The sequence below is a fragment of the Zootoca vivipara genome, chromosome 5 (genome assembly GCF_963506605.1).
Source record: "Zootoca vivipara chromosome 5, rZooViv1.1, whole genome shotgun sequence".
NCBI lineage: Eukaryota > Metazoa > Chordata > Lepidosauria > Squamata > Lacertidae > Zootoca > Zootoca vivipara.
Window position 1 is genome coordinate 16,980,028 of NC_083280.1, and position 15,967 is coordinate 16,995,994.

At 45.0% G+C, this 15,967-nt stretch overlaps 1 protein-coding gene across 6 annotated transcripts in view; it reads left to right on the top strand.

Moving 5' to 3' along the window:
- The first annotated feature begins 3,875 nt into the window (after positions 1–3,875).
- WDR49 (WD repeat domain 49) overlaps positions 3,876–15,967 on the top strand; it is a 100,110-nt gene continuing 88,018 nt past the window's right edge. For 3 of the 6 annotated variants that reach the window (XM_060274403.1, XM_060274404.1, XM_060274406.1), the window contains exons 1-2: positions 3,877–4,556; positions 9,361–9,519. In XM_060274403.1, coding sequence (XP_060130386.1) covers positions 4,434–4,556; positions 9,361–9,519 — 282 coding nt within the window. In that variant the 5' untranslated portion in view covers positions 3,877–4,433. Of the gene's footprint in view, positions 4,557–9,360; positions 9,520–15,967 lie in introns of all 6 variants that reach the window. The other 3 variants (XM_060274405.1, XM_060274407.1, XM_035132371.2) reach the window with 3 other exon arrangements.

Consider the following 15,967-nt stretch of genomic DNA (forward strand, 5'->3'; position numbering starts at 1 on the left):
CTTCCACAAAGGTTTAAAATATTATCCCAAAGATGATAGCAGGGGAAGGGGAAACTACTTTTCTTATGTCCTCTTCAGGCATTCCATTAGTCACTAAAACATTGTGAAAGGTACTTCTCTTGAGTGTGACTGATGCTTGTGTCTTCTGCTGTGTGTGCCTGCTCAAAATGCTCACAGCCAAACTTAACCCCCTGCTTGTCAGCTCTTAGTAGCTAATTACCTTTTGAGTCCTTTCTGTAAAGGGCATTTCTTGGTTTCTCTGAAATGCTGTTGTTGGAAAGTTAACAGCTTTTAAACCTCCTAGCTTCCAGATGTTCTGTATTTCTGGTAGCAACTGAGAAACTATAGAGTGGTGGGGTGTGCAGCTGCTTGTCTCCCTCAAAGCCCTGTTTGCACACAAGTTTTATACATAGTACTTGGAGTTTGCAGCTGGTTTGCATGTTTCAAAGCTCTGCTCCATTTGTTATGCGCACAGCTCTTTCACGCCGGAGCTCATGGGGAAAGCCCTTGCCTCTTTTGGACCGCACAAAGATTTCTCAAGGCAGTTGACGGAAAAGAATATGAAACATTTAGTAAAATACATACAAGGCCACAACATATGCAGAACTGCAGAATATCAAAAGGATGTTGTGGATAATTAAAATGGATCTTCATTCAGCCCAAGTGGCTGTCAGGTCTTGGTTGAACAAGAGAGTTAAAATTCCACAATACAATTCACTATGATGGTTGCTCTTGCCAGTTGCTAGTTTAAAAGGTCCATAAAGTACTAGCAATTTGGACCTTGGTGTCTGCCCTTGGTTTTTGCTAAAGAATTGACGTTTGTGCCTTTACGACATTTTCAGTAGGCATGTGGGGGTGGGGGGCAGGCTTGATGACCTGTTGTCAGGTTTGAGGTGTGAAGCAGCTGATTGATCTGCCACAACATGAGAAAAGATGATGGACTTGCCATCACATTTCTTTCTTTTTGCTGGTAAGAGATCAGGTAACAAACCAGTGTGTGCATGGAACCCTCCCCACATTCAAATGTTAGATCAGGGCCCAGCAGGAGTTTTCCTTGTGCCTGCTCATTCCTTTGTTCTCTTGTATCTTTGCTTTTGATTGAAGTTTGATCTCCCGATTTGGAAGTAACATTTTCTTGTATTTTGAATAGCAGCTGCAGTTCTATTGGAGTACTAGAAAGCAGCTCCTGTCCAGGTTTGTCCCCCCCCCCTGCTTTCTGAGATGGAGGTGTTAGTCCTTAGATTGTAGGGTGGGGACTAGGAGTAGAGAGAAAAAAATCAGTCCAGTATTCACTTAAAGCTGAATCTTACCAGTTTTCCAAAACTACATAAATTGATACACAGCTATCCTTCAAAACCTGCACTTATCTGAATTTTGTGACGTAGTTCTCTAGCCAGTATACAAAAATGCATATATTGGGGGGGAAGTGTGCATAAAAGTGAAGATATTGGTGAAAATTAACATGCAAAAATATATTGCATCAAGGAAAACTGCAAAAAATGTGTACACGAGTCAAAGCTGCATATAAAAAGTTACCTGGAGAAGTTTGCACTAAAATGCTGATGAACCGTGATATATATATTTTAAATCACAAAATGCTGAAAAATGGGGAGAACTGAGTTTAAGCCTGGAAAAAATGAGAAACGGAGAGCCAAAATTTGCCGGATCCTTCTATCCCTAGGATAGGTGTGCAGACTTCCCTCCCAGAAGGTCCAAAATTCAATCCCAGTGCCCACCAGTAAAAAAGGTTCAGGTAGTAGATGATGTGAAGGACCTCTGCCTTGAGAACCTGGAAATCTGCTGCTGCCAACACTATTAAGAAAACACCAATAAAGTGAAACACTATTTGGCTAGAAGAGGAAATGGTAGCTCCCTATGTACGGAACAGCAGCAAACTTCAGTAAAAGAAATTTTAAAAAAGAAATTGATTGTATGGGTTTTGGTTTCATGGGGATATAGCCCAGTAGCAGCCTCTCTATGTAAAGCTTTGACTTGCATTTTTGTTTTGTGAACATCTACAAAGCCTTGGATTACTCTCAACAGCAGGACAGAAATTGATCACAGCTCTAGAGGCAGCAGAAAAGGGATTAGCCTTTGAAGGTAGTTTTTAGGCCTGGTGACAGCGATGAAAGGGGCCTGTGATTTTAGTATAATTTGGAGTATCTGATGCATTGTGTAGGATAAGATCAAAGCATCCCCTGTTTAACGGGGACATAGCCATCAGAAAGAGCTGCATTGTCAATCCTTTCTCAATGCCCAGTGTTAAGCTTGGCTATGTTTGCTGCACAGCAGAATAATCTTGCAGCACCTAGAAGTGGAACAGTGGAGTGCCAACTGACTAGCAGATAGAGGCAAGTCTACCAAAATGTTTTCTTTAAAAAAATCCCATTCTTTCACCCATCAGCCCAGATGTCTTCAGTCTGCTGCTGAATCCCATGTTCAGTCAGGTGCTGGGACTGATAAAATTCAGTGGTCATCAAGCTTGTGACAATGACATCATTGTCCTGCCCTGTGGAACGCCCTCCCATCAGATGTCAATGAAATGAACAACTATTTGACTTTTAGAAGACATCTGAAGGCAGCCCTATTTAGGGAAGTTTTTAATGTTTGATGTTTTATTGTGTTTTTAATATTCTGTTGGGAGCCACCCAGAGTGGCTGGGGGAACCCAGTCAGATGGGCGGCATACAAATAATAACATAATTGTTACTTTTTTATTAAGGCTTGCAAACAGATGGAAGGCATTTTACAGTAGTTGGGGCTGGCCATGTGAAATCCTAATCAGTCTTCAGCCATGCCAGTTAGGGGCAGTGGAGGACTAGATGCAATCCCCTAGTCCCCTAGCGTCTGCCCCCCCTCTCTCTCACACACCCTATATTTCAGCAAGAGCAAAGAAACTACCACTGGTAGAGACCCTCTCTTGCCTAGCCCCTCCAGTTTTCATCCTTGATCATTGGTAGATGGACTTACGAAGCTCAGAAATGGGTTAAAGACCAAGGGATGTGGCTCTCTGGAGGTTGCAAGGCTCTAGCTCCCATCAGCCCCACCCAACATGGCTAGTGGTCAGAGATGATGGGAGTTCTGGTACAGCAACCTCTGAAGAGGGCATCTAATGGTTCGTGTGAGTTTCCTAATAGATGTATATGAATTAGCCCCAGAGAAGCCAAACTGTTGCTCAGAAGGCTCATCATTCACATGTGAGATTTTTTTCTGGTGGTTGGGTGGAGGGAGACTGCACACGGCGGCTACAGTTTACTATGGTAGTAATCTCCACCTCTCCTGCCGTTCCAGCTCCTTTTCTTTTGTGAGTAAAGCAAAAGCAGAGACCAAATACAACAAAGGAGCTCCTGGGCTGTCTTCTGCTCTGCGAACGGACTACAGGTGGTCTAAAATATGGATGGAAAACCTACAGACCTCCCAATGATGCTGGACTCCAACCATCCTTGTATTGTTTAATGTTCGATGGGTGGGGTACAAATAATAAATTATTGTTATTATCCCTATTGACCCTGTTGGCTGCGAGTAATGATAGCTGGAGGGCTATAGGTTCTTCACCTCTGGTCTAAAATTAGTAATCATTGTGTTACAGCCAGGATCCCACTCAGTGCTCTGTAGTAGTGCTCTATAACAGCCATGCCAATCAGCAGCTCATGAGGGTTACACAAGCACTATGCGTGTCTGTGTGCATGCACCTGTTCAGAATTCAAGGCCCTTTGCTCTTCTGAACGGCTTCCAAGTCTTTAAATCAAATAGGTGGGCTTCCTTTCCCGGCTTGCTGCAACAGATCCTTCCTAGCTAAGCAATTTCAGCCACTAATTGGGAGGGGTGGAAAGGGCAGTTAGCTAGTGTTGTGCAAGGTTGCTAAGGAACGCTAGCAAACTCAAGAAAAGGAAACTCAGCTACTCGAAGCAGTCCTGCGAAATGCCTATAGCCTCCACTCTGCACTCAAGAGAAAGTGCTGGAGCTAATCAAGTGTGGTTGGGAAAGATAATGGGATTTTAATCTAAATAAATAGCACATTAATAGCAACAAGGTAAGCAAAATGGATTTTCTCCAGGTGAACAGCTTCTGTTACATTTCCAGGAAGAAACTGTAAAAGGTTAGAAATTTGCTGGGATGGATTCTATTTACCATCAGAGAAAGCCACTTACGTTTCCCCGGCTCGCATACGGCATTCCAGAGCTCACATGCAACCTGTGAGAAATAAAAACCGAGATCATTGTGATCGAAGTCCGTGTTTTGTCCTTTTGGTTCTTGTCCATCCAAACTCTTTTTGACATTCCAGAGACGGCTGGCTCACTACAAATTATTCTGGAGGAAATTAAATTCTGAAAGGACCTAAAAGCCAAGCAAAGAACCACCTTTGGAGATGTATTGATTGAGATAAAAGCAAATTAGGCACGAGCACCACATTTCCTGGGTCAAAAAAAAGCCATGGCTGCTACTGGGAAGCAGCTGCTTAGCATGGCTGAAGATTCTGTGAGAGAGAAAAGTACAGAACGACTTGAAAACAGGCTGACTATTCATGATTTTATGAGGATGCAGGAGTTTTTTAAGGTAAGTTCTCAAGTGACCTGAGGAGCTTTAGGGTTGCTTAGGGAAGATCACCTTTCCTATTATCATTGAGGTAGAAAACAAAGGGGTGGAAAGAGAGATCAGAGCAATGAGAGCCCATTGGGTTGGGCAACATGTTTCCTCCCAAGGGACACATCCCTTTGTGGACAAACGTCTGGGGACTACATGGGGCAGGGATGGAGGCCAAGTGGGCAGAGTAATGCACAGGAGGCTGGCTTCTATATACTCTCATACATACTCCTCTCTATTCTCCATCCAGATGAGTCAGAAGTATTAGCAAAAATTCAAGGACACATTCCCACCATGCAAAAGAGAGTGCAATGAAGGGCTGGGGAGAGGGGCATGACTGAAGAGGGTATAGCCTAGGCATAGGCAAACTTGGCACTCCAGATGTTTTGGGACTACAACTCCCATCATCCCTGACCACTGGTCCTGTTAGCTAGGGATGATGGGCGTTGTTTGCCTAGCCTTTAGGGGAGTCCTTCAGACCAGATAGAGAGGCCTGGAGGGCTGTGTTAAGCCCCAAGGCTTGTGGGTCCACACTTCTGACCTGGAGCAGTCACAACAAACTTGCACATTTTTGCATTATTTGCTGCACATGGAGAATGCCATGATTCGATTGGGAGGTGCCCTGTACTTGCATCACCCTTCAAGTGGTGGTTCTGGAGAGGCAAGCGGGACCTAGGGAGACTGATCCACCCAATGCCAAGAAGGGCAGACCTATTGTGCTAATAGTTGCAAAAACCAGAAATATGCCTAGCATAAATCCCAACACATGTTGATCATAGGTTTGTTTCAAAAGCAAGACTTACTTTGAGCCAGGGCTTGCCACACTGTAGACCCTGAACCTATTTTTAGTGGCAACGCTCAGCTCTAGAAATGGGCTTATAATACTGATAAACCGCCTTGAACATAGGCAGAGTGCTATCTCTCCAGCACTTGGTGATGTCCGACAGCTTCCATCTGGGATTAAAGGGGGGGGAACCACCCTCCCAGTGCCCACTCCTCAGGGTCCAGCCTGTCCCTGAGGGTTGGCATGTTTTAGTTCAAGAGGCCTGTTCCTTTTCAAAAGTGTAATTAGAGAGGAGTCTGGAAAGGAAATGGCAGTGTTATATTTTGTAATCTGTAAACACACACATGTGAAGCCCAGTGACAGCGTGTATGAAAATAAATGGTTGCTTTCGATTGTACCTCACACACACACAAAAGGGGGGGGATGGCATAGATCTATTTTCAAAGGTTGCAAAAGCCAGAGGAGCAGAACAGCTTGGAACAAAAGCAGAAACAACCCCCAAACCTGAAGTGTGGCCCTGAGCTAACGCTGTAGCCCTGTGTGGGATGGCAGGTTAACAAACAGAGTGAGAGCATCAGTCTCAGAGTGGAGCTGGTCCAGCTGCTCTGAATTGTTAGACCCAGAAGGCCCACAGGTGCCATTTGCTCTCAAACTATACTCAGAGGAAGCTTTTACAGCCCGTGGAATTAAAAGGCAGTGGTGCTGTTGTTCTGCCATCACTCAGTAATGGGTCTCTGAGCAGTTCAAGTGCAAGTGATGGGGTTATGCTTTTTCGCTGGCTTTGCCTCGTCTGATTCTGGCAACCGGCTAAAAGGAAAAAATGTTGGCTCAGCCTGTAAAGCAGAAGAGGGAGGGGTGGGCTCCACACCTTTTTTTCTGCATAGGGCTGCATTTACTTGGAGGTTGCATGCTGGTGGGGCACCCCATTCTCTCCCTCTCTCTCTGCATGACTCCATTTTCTCACTTTCTTTTATCCTTTACTACCTGTTTTCTCCTCCTTTCCACCTATATGAAATTAAGGTTGCATTCACGTGGCCCTTTACTCCACTTCCCTGATTGTTTCCCTAACCGTTAATGTCAGAGGGTTGTCGTGGCTACTCTAGAGTAACTCCGCTTGAGTCCAGTTTGTCTTTAAAGACTTTTATTGTGCAAAGTATTTACAGTGCAGAGATGGCTTAAAACATGACCTCTCATTCCGAATCAGAATCCGGCAATGGTGTACGTTTGTTTCTACGCCAGCAAAGTAGTCGGGGCACCCCGAAACGCCTCCCCCTTGACCTGCATCGTGGTGCTCTCCTTAAGTCTTGCGCCGGAAGGAGTGGTGCCCTCTCAGCCTCCTCCCTGTCAAGGCGGTGGAATGGCTCTCCAGCATCCTTGAGCCCTTGCTTACATCTCTTCTCCCCTGAGCCTTCCCATCATTCCGCACACTGGCTTCCCTCTTCATCCAAGTCTTTCCCCTGGCTGCTTCAGACCCACTGCTGCTCCCTGTGCTTGGCGAGGCGGACGTCAGGATGATGGAGTCCACCCTTACAGTTAATTTCCTCACTATATCTGAGTTTTCATACAATGTAAAAGCCACTTCTAGGGAAATGATGGAACGTAGCACATGTTTAGCACTCGTTTCCATGTTATTTGATTCCGGCAGTCCCCTTAACTTGGAAAACTGTGTGAGTAAAGTGACAAAACTTGGGGCGCAATACCGGCATGCAGTTCCTTCCTGCTGTATTAATGGGGGAACGAAATAATAATAATAATAATAATAATAATAATAATAATAATAATAATATATTACTTACCCCCCAGCCACTCTGGGTGGCTTCCAAAAGAATATAAAAAACATAGTGAATCATAAGATGTTAAAAACTTCCCAGTACAGGGCTGCCTTCGCAGAAGCACACAGAAGGGGTACAGTAGTAGTGCCATTGTCCTGTGACATTGGTTGCTGAATGAAATTTAGCACGTCAATATATTGGTCCAAAAGCCACAGTCCCATAATACAAGGTTCTGCAGTGTGAAAGAAATGTTAGAAAGCATTGTTATAATGTTATAATCAGAAAAACCAACACAGAAAAACCAAAGGTAAAGGTACCCCTGACCGTTAGGTCCAGTCACGGACGACTCTGGGGTTGTGCGCTCATCTCGCTCTATAGGCCAAGGGAGCCGGCGCTTGTCTGCAGACACCTTCTGGGTCATGTGGCCAGCATGACTAAGCCGCTTCTGGCGAACCAGAGCAGTGCACGGAAACGCCGTTTACCTTCCCGCCGGAGCGGTACCTATTTATCTACTTGCACTTTGACGTGCTTTCAAACTGCTAGGTTGGCAGGAGCTGGAATCACCCCGTTGCGGGGATTCGAACTGCCGACCTCTTGATCTGCAAGCCCTAGGCTCTGTGGTTTAGACCACAGAACCACCAACACATTATTCCCCAAATCTGAATGTAGTCTAGGCTGAGGGGTTGCAGGTTGCCCACAAAAACTCTGGTTTGGTGACATCTGACTTTTCAGTAATGCTGCCTCCTGGGGACCATTCAGCCAACAGTTCCTGATTTCCTGCTCTTTATGTGCTTTTCTCTGATCCTGCCTGTGATGTGAAAAGGGAACAAGCAAATTGTTGCCGAAGATGCTTACATTTCTGATAAAATTGCATTCAAAGAATAAAATGGGGGAGAATAAAAGAGTGTTATTCATTAAAAGAATAAAATGGGGGAGGTGCATATGCATAATCCGAACAAAGCCAGTCCTTGGTGTCACAATAATTTTTGCTATTCTAACTGAGAAAGCAGCATGAGGTAACATGTTTAATTATCTGTTTTGGGGATGTGAATTTGGTCTGGGATGTGAATTTGGATGTCTTTCCAACTGAACATCATTTCTTAAGAAGTTCTTCTCCAGCTGAGAATTTGCTAATTGGTGAGTTTTCAGTTGCTCCTCAAAATATCGTCGTTGTTTTTTTTGGTCCAAGTCCTTGACACTAATCACAACTTGGATAGTCTAGTGTTGTGCCAAAGCTCATGGATACTTTTAAAGCCTTCTCCCTACAAATATAGAAAGAAGAGAACTGAAGGCTTCTGGGGGCAACTTAGGTGCTCAAGTGCAGAGAGAGAAGCAGTGAGATAGTAGAGATGGAATTTAAATAAGAGAGCATGATCAGACTACCCAAACCTGGGATATTGCAGGAAAAGAAGCTCCATATCTTGAAAGTGGAGCCAGCTCAAAGGGTGTGGTGAGAGGAGCCACATGGAATGGAAATCAACAAAGACCAATGTTAACATACATACCAGGAACATACCCTCCAACTCCTGGATTGAAAAATCCGGGATCAGCGGCAGTGTGGCACCGGAAATTGCTTCTACGCATGTCCAGACATACTCAGAATTGACTTCTGGTGCCGGGCTGTCCGTGTCTGCATGTCTGGGCACCAGAAATCGCTTCTGCGCATGTCCAGACATGCACAGACAGCCGGGAGCCAGGAAATACGAGATATTTACGGAATATAATCAATTTGGGTTAACAGCAGGAAACGGTAACAAAATACGGGGGTTTCCTGCGAAAAACAGGAGACTTGCCAGCTATGACCTGGAACAGTTCCCAGGATTCTTCAAGAGAAGCCATGCAAGAGTGGCATAAGTGTGCTTTAAATGTAGATGTCACCATAGGAAGCTGTCTTATAGTGAGTGAGATCCTTGGCCCATTTAGCTGAGTACGGTCTATTATCAGATATGTGGAATTTGTGGCTCTCCATATGTTGTTTGACTTCAACTCCTGTCAAACCCAGCCAGCATGCCCAATGGTCACAGATGATGGCAAGCAATACCTGGAGGACTCCGGGTTCCCAACCTCAAATCTATACTGAGTGTCGGTGCTTCTCCAGGGTTTCCAGAAAGGTTTCCTCCAGACCTACCTGGATGATACCAAGGATTGAGTTTGAGCCATTTTGCACGCAAACCTTACCACCTGGCTACACCCCTCCCAAAACATGTCTCTCCCATATCAGTTTCTGCAGCCACAGCAGGTGCTGCAACCTTCCAAGAGTTTGACTTCACCCCCAAAGGCGCGCTCCTCCATTGTCTCCCGGGACAAACAGATACCAACCCATCACGGCCCTTCCAGAATAATACTGCATACCGAGGCAGAATATCTCAGTGAGCTCAAGGTATGAAAAGCAAATGACTATGGCTAGTTTATTACCAAAAGTCCTGCAATGTCAGGTAATGCATGTTACCCATGGGCATCAACACAGACGGAGACATGCACCCTGGCTGTCTCTTCCATGGGTTCTTGTTTTATTCCTTGCTATTCTACCGGCACAAGGGACCCAGGTGGCGCTGTGGTTAAACCAAAGAGCCTAGGGCTTGCTGATCAGAAGGTCGGCGGTTCGAATCCCTGTGACGGGGTGAGCTCCCGTTGCTTGGTCCCAGCTCCTGCCAACCTAGCAGTTCGAAAGCACGTCAAAATGCAAGTAGATAAATAGGAACCGCTACAGTGGGAAGGTAAACAGCGTTTCCATGTGCTGCTCTGGTTTGCCAGAAGCGGCTTTGTCATGCTGGCCACATGACCTGGAAGCTATACGCCGGTTCCCTCGGCCAATAATGTGAGATGAGCGCGCAACCCCAGAGTCGGTCACGACTGGACCTAATGGTCAGGGGTCCCTTTACCTTTACCTTTTATTCTACCGACACAAGTCAGTTCTCTCAGAATGGGTGCTAACAGGTTAGGGGCTGTGTGCAGGAGGAGATGCGTACGTCCTTTGATCTGGCCTCGTCTGCCGCTGTAGTGCAGAAGAAGTACAATTGCAAGACCTCTTGCACTAACCTGCACCTCTGTAAGAGAGAGGAGAAGCAGCAAAAGCTTGACAGGCCGAGCTTTTGATCTCTAATTACTGTAGCATGTCAGGCCTGTGGTTTAAATTGGGTCTAATTGAGGTGATTGCGATTACAATAGCTTGCCTTCCACGAGCTGCCCTTTTCAACCTCTGCCAGCCGTTCTGCTAATGGGAGCTGACGGCATCCATATATAGGGGACTGTATCTTGGCAGGAAATGAGAGGAACGTGGCTTGCATCTCTTTTTTGAGCAAGACACGGGGGGGGGGGGGGGAGCAGGCAGCTTGAGGAGGTGATGGACCCTTTTCATGGTCAGCTTCGTTTTGGAGCTGCATGCACTGCTTTAATTTTACAAAGAGAAGGATCTTCTGCCGGACAAACTAAAAGGAGAGGTCTTGTTTCTGAGCTTCAATGGAGCAAGCGACTTGTCATTTCCTCACTGACAGATCACTTTCAGATCACCTGCAGGGCTCTTGTTCAATCGTTTATGCGATCGCCGTCTTTTCCATGGGAAAAGAATTGGCAGAAGGCGGGAGCAGGGGGTTTCCTTAACATGAAATGATGAAAACCTCAGATCTGCCGGTGGGTACACAAAACTGCTTATTGGAGAGTGCCGCCAGCTGCTGGCAGCAGAAATTAGGGTTGCCAACCCATTATTTCTCCATCTCGCAGCAGTGGCATAAGAAGCTTAGTATCAACCCTTTCCCTATGCAGCAACGGGGAACTTCAGGTGCATATTTCTGATGGGTGGGCAGGTGTTAACGAAGGATCGACAGAGAAAAATGTTGGCAACTCTTGGTGAAGTGTTTCCCAAAGTGGGCAATAACGTGTTGGACCAATCCATCAACCTCTGATGGATGATTTAGAAGGATTGGGTCCGGCATCACTTTCACTTTCCAGTATTCATACACAGCAGAGTTACATCTCAACGCAGCATCTTCCTTGGAAGCGTCTTTGGGGTTGAAGGTAGACACAGTAGGCAATAAACACTCATGGGCGCCATAAGGATTGAGACAAGTGTAGAGGTTTACTTGACAGGCATATAAAAGCATATTGGTAGCAAACATATACAGACATTCACCATTGCCGTGGTCAAGGCATGCTTCGAATCCAACAAGAGCGCAAGACACTCTGCTTCTCTCACCGCAAGGCGCAAGCAAGAGACTCACAACAAGTTGCAACAAGTTACGCAGAACCGTTGTTATCAGTACATCCTGTGCATGTCCAAAGAACAGTTCCCACAGAAAACGTCCTTGCATAGACAAAACAATCTCAGCCTTCTGCTGCTTCTTGAACCTTCTCCTTTCTTCTCTGTTTCTGGAACAAATGATTCTCTCTCGCACAGAGAGAGTATCCAACGTAATGTCCCCTGGGGGGCGCTGGAATGATCCGGGGGTGTGTGATTGTAGCCTCGGGTGCAGTTGGGGGGCATTGAATAAAAAAAGGGTGGTGTGGAAGCATAAAGAAAGAGAAGAAAATTACATACCTTCCAACATTTCTGTGATCGGGGTGCCAACTTGAATTTAAAAAAATGGGGGGACACTAAGGCCCACCTCACATGATCAATCACATGATGCTGTGCATGCTCTTAATTTGAATGGCAATGCCCATCAATTTTGGGGGGGCCTGGCCCCCTCAAATATTTTATTGGTGGGGCGAAGACCTCTTGGGACCTAGTGTTAGGTTTTTCCTTTACGACTGATGTGGTCAATGGTGCTACACAGAGATGTGTGTTTGTAACCTTGATCTGAATATTAACACACCTGTGAGCTTTTGCTAATTTGAATAATTGAAGGTAGAGTTTGCTTACTGTAATGTGATTGGGTAATTGACTATTGAATTCTGTATTTAAGCTACCCAAATGGTTCATGGGTGTGGTGGTGATGGATTGTGAAATGAGACAAATGGAGTAGAGGAGTGTGTTGTATATAATTGTAAATAAAAGCAAGCAAAGATACTGAAGACGACTGTTATTTTGTCGACCCTGCCGCTGTTGCCAATCAGTTGGTGCGTATTCCCCAACACCTGGCAGGTGGCTCCTATGTCTCTGATGAAAATAGGGACATCCTATTTAATCATCATCATCATCATGATTATATTGCTCCAGCTACTCTGAGTGGCATCCAGCATATCTAAAAATATAATAAAACATTAAACATTAAAGAAAACACTACCCTATACTGGGCTGCCTTCAGATGTCTTCTAAAGGTTGTATAGTTACTTATCTCCTTGGCTCGAGGGTTGCATAACTCCATACCGTCCAATATTTCTCCAATGAAAATAGGGACGTCCAAAAAAAGTGGGGCATTCTGGGATCAAATCAGAAACTAGGGTGGCTTCTGTAAATCCAAGACAGTCCCTGGAAAATAGGGACACTTGGAGGGTCTGGAAATGGCTTAACAGGTGAGATAACAGGTAAGATGCTTTGGCATACGGGTAGGAAGAAGGGATAGGCAGCTTTGAGGTTAGTGCAGTGCAAACAGGTGAAAATAAATGCCTCTTTTGCAGGAGAAGAAAACTTTTGAGAAATTGGAGAACAGATTTTTGCACAGAATGTGTTAATCTACAGTTCCTGCCTGTATGGAGAAAGCTGCTTGGGATCTCCTTCCTGCCTGCTCTGCGTTAGCATGACTGCAGTTTGCTTATTCCATCAATTGCTCTATCTGGACAACTGTGAAGTCCCAGCATGCAAACATCTTGAGAATGATCACTCTCAGGCAGACAAATTCTACAACTCCTGAGTGTGATAGACAGTTTCATTGGCAGAATCAAAAGCCCCCACTGTTCAGACGTGGGTGGATGCAAAAGTCGTTCCCTTTCTTGGTGACAGCAGCTGCCGGCAAGGGCAGAAGGGAGGACAGAGAGCAGAATGGTCTCTCAAAAGCTCTGATTTACTGTTGTGTTCAAACAATCCCTTTTATTTTTATTTTTTTTTCCTGCTTTTGAAAAACTACAGCTCTTCTTTGTGCATGGAGTTAGATAGGGTTGCCAGACTTAATAGAGGACAGGACTTCTGTGCCTTTAATTGCCCTGCTCTCTTTTGAGTCTAGAAACCTTAAAGAGAAACCAGCAGGCCCTTTGTTTAATTTCCAAGCAAAGGGTCTGCTGGTTTCTCTTTAAGGTTTCCAGACTCAAAAGAGAGCAGGGCAATTAAAGGCACAGAAGTCCTGTCCTCTATTGAGTCTGGCAACCCTAGAGTTAGACCTCCTCTTGTCCCTCAAAATCACCCAAGACAGTGAAATGTATTTAGACTGACTACTGTTGCCACCTCTTTCCCCCTGCTTGGTGATCTCTTTAGTCTTTAACAAGTTTTGCAAGGTGGCAGAGGGGCCTAGAAATTGTTCGTTGGCAAGGAAAAATTAGGTATAAAAGGAGAATTCCTAGGTACAATCCTAGAATTGTAGGCTTGGAAGGGACCACAAGAGTCATCTAGATCAACCGCCTGCAATTCAGGAATCTTTTGCCCAACATGGGGCTTGAACCCAGAACCATGAGATTAAGAGTCCCAAAAAAATTGACTGGCATGATACTAACTTCTAACCCAGGCATCCCCAAACTGCGGCCCTCCAGATGTTTTGGCCTACAACTCCCATGATCCCTAGCTAACAGGACCAGTAGTCAGGGATGATGGGAATTGTAGTCCAAAACATCTGGAGGGCCGAAGTTTGGGGATGCCTGTTCTAGCCTCTAGACCCTTCTCCCTTTTGCAAGCAAATGAGGCGATAACAAGGCTTTCAATTTTTACAATCATTTGTGACTTTAGCACAGAGAGGTCTTGGACTGTGTACTGCTTCTCTCTCTGCAATGAGTAAGCACAACTATTTGCAGTTTTGGACTCTCATTGGGTGTGTATCTATGGAGGCAAAGCTCCTGTGCTTGGAAATTTGCCATGATTTCATTGGTCCACGGCAGTGTACATCTCTCGCCACTCTGTTGGGGCTACTTGTGCATTTTTGCACAAAACTATATCTCAATTGGAGTCTGCCTGCAGTTTGTAGCAATTGATGTGGTCATAATTTCACTCTCTCCCACACTGATACATACCGGTACTTTAGTATTTTGGTTGTCTCAAGACAAATATGAAGCGCTTTCCCATGAGAGAGCTGTCTCATTTACATGTATTGTTAATACTTTTTTAAAAAAAAAATCTGTGGGAGAAGCTGTTCTATGTTACCTCTGAGATTAGCATTACATTTGTATGGAAATGTGTAATTCAGCAGACGGAATGACCCAAGGGAGACAAAAGTATTTTCTTCCTTTACGTTATCATTAAATGAAGGGGTTTCTCTTTGCCAAGAGCCTGAGTATCTGTTACAAACAGGCTCTTTAGTTTCCACCTCCGTCATAAGATAGGACCACATTCGGATCCCTGAGGAATTCAATTTCAGTGAACTGCAATGCAAAATCAACCTGATTCATATCTCCTGCAGGAATCATAATGCACAGTGAAATGTACATGGTTTTGCATTTCTCCAAAATGTGTAATACGGTTCTCTGCTCATTTTTTAAAGAAAGTGTTTAAGGGGGATAAAATGTGTTTACAAATGCACATACTGTTTAGTTATGCATCATGTGATAAAATTTGTAATAAGGTATGTATTTGAATATGATGGTTAAAAGAAGGAATCACAGATTGAAAACAGGACAGAATGGGCTTATGAACAGGCATATGGAAAGTTGGTATGGGCCAGAAGTAGACCGATCACTCCATACCTGAAGGAGCATCTCTCCCCCCCTATTGTTCTGCCTGGACACTGAGGTCCAGTGCCGAGGGCCTTCTGGTGGTTCCCTCACTGCGAGAAGCAAAGCTACAGGGAACCAGGCAGAGGGCCTTCTTGGTAGTGGCACCCACCCTGTGGAACGCCCTCCCATCAGATGTCAAAGAGATAAATAACTACTGTACCTGATATTTAGAAGACATCTGAAGGCAGCCCTGTTCAGGGAAGTTTTTTAATGTGTGATATTTTAATGTATTTTAAATTTTTGTTGGAAGCTGCCCAGAGTGGCTGGGGAAACCCAGCCAGATGGGTGGGGTACAAATATTATTATTATTATTATTATTATTATTATTATTATTATTATTATTATTATTATCTCTAGGTCCACTGGGATGTGTCCATTCTGTTTGTGCCCCCACCTCCCTCTCCCTCGATCTCTTAGATTCAGGCACATGACTAGGGCAGTTCGGAAGGGCCCTCATGCAAACATGTGTGTGTGCAATGGTAGAGGCCTGGCTTAAAGCCCACTGCTACTACATGGGAGACAGATTGAAGAAAAGGAAATATGAATCCCCCCCATCATTTGACCAATCGCAGCAAGGAGCAGCTAGGAACTAGATGGAGTTGTTGTTGTTGTTTAGTCGTTTAGTCATGTCCGACTCTTCGTGACCCCATGGACCATAGCATGCCAGGCACTCCTGTCTTCCACTGCTTCCCACAGTTTGGTCAGACTCATGTTCGTAGCTTCGAGAACACTGTCCAACCATCTCATCCTCTGTCGTCCCCTTCTCCTAGTGCCCTCCATCTTTCCCAACATCAGGGTCTTTCCCAAGGATTCTTCTCTTCTCATGAGGTGGCCAAAGTCTTGGAGCCTCAGCTTCAAGATCTCTCCTTCCAGTGAGCACTCAGGGCTGATTTCCTTCAGAATGGATAGGTTTGATCTTCTTGCAGTCCATGGGTCTTTTTAAAGAAAAGCATAGACTCACACACGCTGGCCAGCTTCCATTTTGACTTGAAATGTTCATTTTGGGCTTCTTAGAAATACATAATGGCAAGAAATGG